This window comes from Antechinus flavipes, chromosome 2 (genome assembly GCF_016432865.1).
Source record: "Antechinus flavipes isolate AdamAnt ecotype Samford, QLD, Australia chromosome 2, AdamAnt_v2, whole genome shotgun sequence".
NCBI classification, from domain to species: domain Eukaryota; kingdom Metazoa; phylum Chordata; class Mammalia; order Dasyuromorphia; family Dasyuridae; genus Antechinus; species Antechinus flavipes.
The window spans coordinates 472,787,761-472,797,655 of NC_067399.1; the positions used below are offsets into that span (position 1 = coordinate 472,787,761).

The window sequence follows — 9,895 nt, forward strand, 5'->3', positions numbered from 1 at the left end:
TAGCAGCCCTGTTTGTAGTGGCCAGAAACTGGAAAATGAATGGATGCCCATCAATTGGAGAATGGCTGGGTAAATTGTGGTATATGAATGTTATGGAATATTATTGCTCTGTAAGGAATGACCAGCAGGATGAATACAGAGAGGCTTGGAGAGACCTACATGGACTGATGCTAAGTGAGATGAGCAGAACCAGGAGATCATTATACACTTCGACAACGATATTGTATGAGGATGTATTCTGATGGAAGTGGATTTCTCTGACAAAGAGACTTAACTGAGTTTCATTGGAGAAATGATGGACAGAAACAGCTACACCCAAAGAAGGAATACTGGGAAATGAATGTGAACTATTTGCATTTTTGATTTTCTTCCGAGTTATTTTTACCTTCTGAATCCAATTCTCCCTGTGCAACAAGAGAACTGTTCGGTTCTGCAAATATGTATTGTATCTAGGATATACTGCAACATGTTTAGCATATATAGGACTGCTTGCCATCCTGGGGGGGGGGGGGGAGGAGGGAGGGAGGGGAAAAAATGAAACATAAGTGATTGCAAGGGATAATGTCGTGTAGAAATTATCCTGGCATGGATTCTGTCAATGCGAAGTTATTATTAAATAAAATAAAATTTATAATAAAAAAAAAAAGAAAAAGAAAAAAAAAACAGATTTTAGAGGGTGAAATACACTGTAAAATTTATAAATATAAATATATATATCTTCATAGTCTATGAATAGTGCTGCCTATTTAACCTATTTCCAATGTAAGTTATTCCCCAGCCTGGGTTTCTTTTTTTAATAATCTTGTTAGTTTGTACCGGGAGGACCCCTGTTCTGCCCCAAGTCTTCTTGATTTTTCACTAGTTTATGTTCTCCCTGAGACACAAATTTGTTCTACTTAAGGGGAAAGCTGGAGAGCTTAAAATTTACTGACTTCCTCTGTCATCTTCCCAGAATCTTCCTTGATGCAAGAAAGTTAAGGGGAAAAAAGAATTAACAGTTTGGTAAAAAAAGACACAAAAAATGCTGAAGAAAATAACATCTGAAAAAAACAGAATTTACCAAATGGCAAAAGAATTACAAACATCACTAAAGAAAAAAATCCTTAAAAATTAGATTTGGCTAAATTATTTTTTAAAAAGGGGAGAGGAGTGTAAAATACATTTATGGAAAAATAACTCCTTGTAAAGCAGAATTGTCCCAATAGAGAAAAAGGTACAAAAGCTCACTGAAGGAAATAATTCCTTAAAAATTGTTTAAAATTTTTAAATTGGGAAAATGAAAACTAATGACTCCATGAGATATCAGGAAACAATAAAACAAAAGTCAAACAATGATAAAAATAGAAGAATATGTGAAATATCTCATAATAAAAACATCAGACCTAGAAAATAGATCAAGGAGAAATAATTTAGGAATTATTGGACTACCTGAAAATAATGATAAAAACAGCCTCATTAAATTTTGAGAAATTAGAGAGGAGATCCTATGAAGAATTTCAACAAAAATATCATAGCTAAATGTCAAAAAAAAAAAAAAGCTCAAGGAAAAAATATTGCAAGCAACAAGAAAAAATTCAAATACGGCAGAGCCAAAATGAGAATCACACAAGACCCAACAGAGGTTATATTAAAAGACCACAGGTCTTGGAATATGTCTATCAAAGAATAAAAGAACTGGGGTTGCATACCCAACAAAATTAAGCATAATCCTGAATGGAAAAGGTGGGCATTTAATAAACCACCAGACTTTCAGGATTTTTTGCAAAAAGAGCTGAATTTAATAGAAACTTTGTCATATAAGATCCAAGAGAAATATGTTAAACATCAAAGACTTATCACAAGGGACTCAGTAAAGCTAAACTTTGTATATATGGAGATGTAAACTGCATGTCTAAAATTGTCATTAGTAATTGGATAACTCAAAAGAAAGATTGGGGTATAACTGAGTATGATGTTATTCTAAAAAAGTAAAACTGAATAGGAAAAAGTAACAAAAGTAATTAAACAAATGAAGTGACACAGAGAAGTTAGATGTGGAAGGAGAGCTGGTAGTTCTGGAACCCAACTCTCATTGGGAATGAGCTAAAAAGGCAACAGTACAAATATATCCAGAAGAGTATAAAAATCTTCAAAATTCAGGATAAGAGGCTAAGGGCTGAGGGGATAAGGGAGTTGTTTTTGGAACTCTATTCACATCAGATCTGGATTAAAGAGAGAACAACTGATTTATTTAGGAAGGAATAAAAGTCTTAAATTTATAAAGAAATTAAGAGTGTGAGGAAATAGGATAAGGTAGGGAGATATAGAAGGGTATGTAGATTAACAGGAATGAGATAATGTAATGTCCTGGTTAAGCTCTCTGGAGGTCCTCCAGAATGGGTCTTGGTTTCAATGGAGGAATGCAGGAGGCAGAAGAGCCACCACGAGGGTCTTTTTCTTCAAGTCTGTCTCCCTCCCAGATCTCTTAGCTCTAATATACTCTAAGTACATCATCATAGGTTTCAATCTTGTAGAATAGGTGTCAACTTGTAGAACTATACTAAAGTACTAAGTACATGTAAACTAAAGAATCATTATCTTAATTTTACTGTTAACACCTTATTTAAGGATTAAATCAATAATAATGAACTAGAGAACTATTAATCACCATGCTAAACTAGATAACCATTGTCTTATCAATTCCACTGAGTTAACACTTTCTTTCAAGTATACTTCTCCAAAGTTCTGGCTCTCTACAAGATAAAAAGGAAACAACACATATATTTGAAAGACTATGAAAGTGTTCTCAACTCAGATAGAAACAAGAGGGCAAGGGAAAAGAGTCAAGAAAGAGGATAAGGGAGGGATCCTTGGAGGAAGGGAAGGTTAAGTAATAGAAGGGCAATGATGCTGTTTCTTAGTTCTTTGTTACCTATATACCTAGTAACCTTTGTTACTAGTTACTACTAGTTCTTAGTACCTTTGTAACCTTAGGTACCTTTGTTACCTAACAAACAAGTTTGTTAAACTTGTTTAAAATCATAATTTCTCATCTAATACTGCTTGTCTTGAACTGTCCATTTTCCAGACTCACCTGTAGAATTACAGTTGCCAGGTTCATTAAACATCTCACAGTTAACTAAAAGCAAGTGACTCAACAGGACTTTTAATAGAAGTGTACCAAATCCTGGTAAAATAAAACAGTGTTTATTTCATAACCAAGTATAAGAAATAGACCAGGTGTGCCCAGGTGTGATCACATACCTGGTCCATGATCAATGCACCCCTGTGATTTTTTAAGTGAAGACCTGGCAGAGATGGTGGAGATAAACCTGAATGGATGAGATATGAGATGAGCTTGATCTCTGAGGAAAAGGTGCCATGAAATCCTAATTCAAAAAACCAAGAGATGAGATCCCAAAAGATCAGGCTCCTATTTCCACGTCAAAGGCTATTAAAATTTCTTGTAATTATAACTGATGCCTATAGGATGTTTTAAACTTTAAAGTATGCATTGTGTTGTTTCCACCTCCCAATAATCCTATTGGATTGTTATTATTAACTATTTTAGAGGAGAGGAAGTTGAGGCTGAGAGTTTGATACACACCTCCTATGTAACAGGAATGGATTTTGAAGATAGGTCTTCCTCTATCCTCTAGGTATAGCTCTCTATACCTAGCTCTCTATTCAACTCTAGCTCTCAATTCAATAGGTAATATTGTCTCCTATTGTAATTTCCTTGTGTTTATTCTTTTTACCACTGTTGCCCAGTATTTATAAACAGGCAGAACACCTCAAAAGAGCTCTGATCTTTTTTCAGGGAATGAAAGAGAGGAAGAGAAGCTAGGAAACTGTCCCAAGGGGAATGGAACACAGGTGAAAGAATCCATAATACCAGCAAAGAAGGAGAGAAATGAAACAATCTCTGAGATCCAGAGATAATGAAATAAGGGGATGGCTTGAAGGGTTCCCTAGCACCCAGAAGTGACAGCATTTACTAGTAAAAAAACACAATTCTCCAATGCTCTGAGGAATGACCAAGCTGGAGTTGGGTATCCCTTGGACCTTCAGAGAAATAATAAAGTTGAGAGCCAGAGAGAAGAAATAAATTCAAAAAATAGAGAAAAATGGAAAACAAGTAATACAGAAATAGAAAGAAATAATGTATGAATCTATGACTCTGTCTTATGTATATCTTTCTTTTTATCCACAATGATGAGTTTATATTGTATGTTAGAGACTATGTGTGATCTCTGACCATTAAATTATAAATTAGATTTAATGGCTAATGGCAGCCTTCAAGTTCTATAGCCAGGACATCCCCAAATTTTATTCTCCCAGAATTCCCCTATTTCTGGCTGAGAGAAAAAACACAGCCACATCTGAATTGCAGGGAGTTTATTGAAAAGATTCTTATGCCAGCTGCCATTTTGCACCCCATGTGAGGGGAAAAGGAGCACTGGGTAGAGGAAGCACTATTGATTCAAGGGCTTTGCATCTTCTCAGGTCAGTTGCCAAGTGTGAAGATTTGAGATCCAGTCAGACATTCAGGTGCTCTTCGGTTTTAATTTACAAAAGTTGATTATTTTTGTCTGCAAAGAGAAAATCAACAGTTTACAAGCCATCCAGGAACAATACAAACATCTCTACAAAATAAAGTTGCAAGAACATTATTAAAGAACAAGAACAATTATATTAGGACTATATAATAGGAAACATATATTAGGAAAATTATATAAAATTGTAATAGGAAAAACAATGCTATTAAATATTGGAAAAAAAGAAAATGATGTTGGGACTAAAAATTTTATTAAGAAACAAAATTAGCCTTTGGAGAGTTAATGGAGGCTCTTGAGTTGGGAAATAAAATTTTGTTTAAAGAAAAGGACCTTGGTTATGCTGTACAAGATAGATTGTCAGGTGTCAAGAGTAGAAACGGAGAAATATGAGTTGACAAAATGCCAGACTAAAGACAATGGAAACAGAAAGAAGAGGATAGAGAGGAGGGGGAAAGGGAAAAGATGATTGAGGAAAGGAAGCAAAGGAATTCACTGAGTAGGCAAAGAACAGATGGAAGTTGAGGGAAAAGGCAAAAGTAACTCCAAGGTTACAGGCTTGTGACATTAGGGAAATGCAATAATAATGAGAGCAAGAGAGTACAGAGGAGATTCTCAGAAGCTATATTGGGGAAAATGCACCAATAGTAAAGGAATGGACTTCAGAGTTAGAATTAGGCTTAATTTTTCTTTGGTCTTTCTGTCAAATTACTCCACCAAAATTCTTTCTCCCAAGTCACATCCTCATTGTCAAAACCAATGACCTTTCTTTGTTCTCACTCTTGGAATTAGGGCTAAGATTATAAGAAGTCAGTGGATCATCTTCCTTAACTTATTTAGCTGTATGATGCTGGTAAAGGCACATAACCTTGTTTATCTCAGTTACTCATCTGTGATATGGTTGGAGAAGGAAATGGCAAACCACTCCACTAAACTTTGCCAAGAAAATCATAAAATCATAGAGTTGGATAGGACTGAAATGACTGAACAACATACTTATCTGAATATATGACATCAAAAGATCAGAGATTCAGAAGTACAAAGGAATCCTGAGATTATCTAGTGCAAATTCATTTTAAAGATCAGGAAAATGAAACCCACTGACTTTAGACTTGCTCAAAGTCATATATGTAAGTGACAAGAGCTAGATTTAAACTCAGAACCTCTATCTAGTTCTCTTTCCTTCACAACATCCAGCTACACCTGAAAGTTAAGCTCCCCATTCCTCCAATCTCCCCATCTGACCCCCAATTCATTCTTCCTATCAATACATTATAACGTTTGCATGCATGTCTTCCTTATTAAAAAAAAAATCCTACATATGTCCTAATTACTTAATAAATAATTTTAAACGACTGACTGATATTTAAAGTCTTCCATAATCTGATTCCAATTTAACTGTTCAAGTCTTATACTACTCCTTATCTATATTCCAATGAAACTGAACTATTTTCCACCCCGCCTTGTCTTGCCTCAATATAATTCAAATGAAATGTTATGCAAAGTACTTCATATATTTTAAAGTACTCTCTCAAAATCTTTCTGTTAAGATCCCTTCCTTTAAGTCCCTATTCAAAGAGGGACATTCTCTCAGTCTGCTTGACAAATGACAGTAATCTTTCCTATCTCAAATTTCCTATAATACTTGATCTAAACCTCACAACCTTACTTGAGTAAATACTGAGTCCTTTTCCATTGTTAGAATGTAGATTCCTTGAGGGCAGAAACTGAAGCATTTTTATTTTGTATTGTCACTTAGCTATTTTAACAGCAAGCTATTATATAGTGGGTACTGAGTAAATGTTGAATTACATGGTACTTCTAGGTACAGAAATGAACAAAGCCCATTAGATTGCATCTCCTCCTTCATATTTTCAATAATTAAATTATATTTTTTTCTTCCTCTGAAACTAGGGTGGAGGTGGTAAAGCTGAACACAAGACATTGATGACTCTCTGCACTTACAAAAATAGCATGAAGCCCTCTCTGAGCCAGAGTTTGGGCTATGAAAGAATCCAGAAAAAATCTTAATCTGTGGATAAATACACACTTGCACATGCAATCTCTCTCTCACATACACACAGAATTATAATTACCACTAAGTTGACAGCAGCATCCTTGTCTTCCTTTGTCAGTTTTGAATCAACACATTCTTTCAGTATTTTGGCATTTTCTATAATTGCTTTCTTTGTCGTGTGTTTCTCTACTATATCTAAGTATTGTTCAGATGTGCCGTTAATAAATGCATAGACATCTTCAGACACAGCTGGGCATAATTCGCAGTCTGGAAAGGATAACAAACTACTAATTAGTTTCCTGAGGAGATATGACCACCTTTTACCCATCATTAGGATTACTTTCAAATCACATGTATGCGGGCCCAACCTGACAAAGTCTCCACCCTACACATACACATACACATACGCGCACACACACACATACACACACACATTCACTTACACACACACTTTCATACACACACTCACTCACACACACTCTCACACATACACACTCACACATGCACACTCAAACACACTCATACACACACACTGTAACTAACATACACACTCACTCTCTCATACACACACACACACTCACTCTCACACATACACACACACTAACATACACACTCACTCTCTCATACACACACTCACTCACACACACTCTCACACATACACACACACTGTAACTAACACACATTCACTTTCTCATACGCACACTTTCACATACTCACACAAACACAAACACACACAACACACCAATGTATCAGCCCCACTTGCCACATGCTTCTCTCCCGTGGGAGCAGGTGCTAGTTGAGAAGCCTGTTCTCATGGGCACCTACCCACTGGTAACTGCAACAGCATGGCAATGCCACTGAGCAGCATGAAAACCGCTGTTGACTTCATGGTGCAGGTATGAGTACATTCCATCCTGTCCAGAACTATAAATACTGCATGAGGGGTGGCTCAAGGTAAGCCCCTAGGGCTTCAGACCAACTCCCTCCCCTTTCTAAAGATCCAGTTTCAACATCTCCTTGAAGCTATAAACACTAGAAAAACAATGATTGGGCACATGACTAAGCTATGAAAACTACTCAGAGATTAGAAAAAAGAAGAATCATTCAGTCAACATTATTACCTGAGTTCCCTGAGGGCTAACTAATTTTTCCTATTCTAAGGGGGAGCAGGGAGTGGAAATATACTGTGAGATTTCAGAGACGGAGGTTTGGGCTCAATGGCTTTTCACTGGAAGGATCCCCATCCTGGATCCACCACATATCTGCTAAAGGACAGATCCTTCTACCTTCTTTGAGCATCCTCTCCATCTCTACAATTAAAACAACCAAGAAAAGGGAAGGATGTTGTGTATTTCCCTAACTTCCTAGTGGGCAGTATGCACATGAAATAGGGTTTCAATTGGCCTAAATTTCCTTTGCTAGACCTTTACTTCTCTGTCGGGACCTTGCCACTAAGGAAGTCAACCTACAAAAGCTGACTTCCCAGTGCCTATAAACTTCTTTTGCCAGTCTAACTTTTTGGTTTGTAAATTCTTTTACGAAGGCTCTGCGTCAACCAGAAGGGGTTCCCACAATTCTCTGCCCTGCACCAAACCTCATCAAAGTGGCTGCCTTCATGTATTTAAAGGACTATAGTATAAAAGACAAATTAGATTTGATCTGCTCTACCCAAAAGGGCAGAACTAGGGACAAAAGTCAGGCAGCACAGAGAAAAAGATGTATATTGTATTTTAAAGAGGAAAAAATCCTTCTGAACAATTAGAACAGTTCAGAAAGTGGATTAAGTTGCCTCAGGAAGTGGTCCATTCTTAATTATAGACAGCTACAAGTAAATGTTGGTTGAATATTTGTCAGGAGTGTTGTAGAGAAATTTCCATGCAGATATGGATCAGAATAAAGTACTTTTGTGGTGATTTCCAACTGTCAAGATTCTGTGAAATAGAAATATGTCTTTATCTTTAAAAATGTCTCCACTTCATAACTTTCCTGTCAATGTTATGAAAAGGAATACCCTTTAAATCAGTTAGCATTGATGACTTTTATTTATTTTTAGTTTGAGCAGGATTAAGCTCCTTTCTTTAGGGAAAAGCTAGTCCTAACAGCTAAACCAAACTAACATAGAATTTTTTTTTTGCAAGGCAAATAATGTTAATTGATTTGCCCAGGATCACTCAGCTAAGAAGTATTAGGGGTCTGAGGCCAGATTTGAACTCAAGTCCACCTGAAGTCAGGGTCAGGACCCTATCCACTGCACTATCTAGCAACCCATAACATATATTCTTTTAAGTCTAGGTTCTCTGTAGATTTAGTGAATAGATTCATAAAACTTCATCACATAGTAGCAGATAACTTAGAATAAGACATATGTTTTTGTAGGACTAAAATAATCATAGGATGATAAGCCTTTTTAAAAACTGTTTCCCTTTCTGGCAGCTGAAGAAAGGGGAGATTGATTAAAGGTTAAATTCCACTTTCCAGTTTTAATGGATAAACTTCTTTTTCTTTCTTGAGGTAGACATTAAGAATAGAGTAGTATAATCTGCTAAAATTTAGTTTCCCTCTGTAGCAACTGTAAAAATGCACTTGGGAGGAGGGAAAAGGAGAGGGATTACTGCTAACTACAAATTACAAGTTATTCTTTATCAGACCTAGTTCAAAATACAGGCCCCTTTAAAGTAAGCTTTCTCATTGCAAAAGGCATCAGCTACAGAACCAAGATTTCTAGTGTAATCTCACTTTCACAACTAAATGTTGCCAGTAGTACAAATATATATTAAGAAAGCTTGGGATAAGCAAACTAGCCAGATGATCTGCCCTGCCCAGTTGAATTATGTTCAAAACAAGTTTCCTAAAATTGCTTTATTTTTTATTTCTCTTTTTCGTTATAAAAATAAGCTATACAGATAATTCTTTTGTCACTAATTACTGGTGAATTAGATGACTTGACAATGGTAATCTGTCAACTGTTACTATTAAATCATTATTTGCTCAGAAATTTTGTGCCTCAGAATTATTTTCTATTTCAGATGACTAATTTTAACAATTGTCACTTCCTTGTGACTCAAGCATAGAGCCTTAATAAAATTTGGCTTTTTACCTACTTTGACCCCCAATTGTCATTCATCAAATCCTCAGAATATCATTCCCTATATCACTACAAAAAGTAAAATTTGGTCCATCAGTATATGTATTCATAAGTTTATGACTGTAGTGACAGCTTGGAGTATACCTCATAATTACCCATGTATTAATAGGTAGAATTCATATGCCTGATGCCTTTGGGCTCCAAGAAAGACTGTAGGTCCCTTCTTGAGTAGGAGACAGTATATTTAAAAAGTAAGAA

General features: G+C 35.9%; 1 protein-coding gene across 1 annotated transcript; it reads right to left on the bottom strand.

Moving 5' to 3' along the window:
- Nucleotides 1-4,362: 4,362 nt before the first annotated feature.
- On the bottom strand, nucleotides 4,363-7,465 carry LOC127550627 (major allergen I polypeptide chain 1-like). The gene is made up of 3 exons (XM_051979724.1): nucleotides 7,378-7,465; nucleotides 6,632-6,819; nucleotides 4,363-4,571 (listed from the first exon to the last, which is right to left on the bottom strand). The coding sequence occupies exons 1-3, from the start codon at nucleotides 7,463-7,465 to the stop codon at nucleotides 4,527-4,529; spliced, it is 321 nt and encodes a 106-aa protein (XP_051835684.1). The 3' UTR covers nucleotides 4,363-4,526.
- Between the last annotated feature and the right edge of the window lie 2,430 nt (nucleotides 7,466-9,895).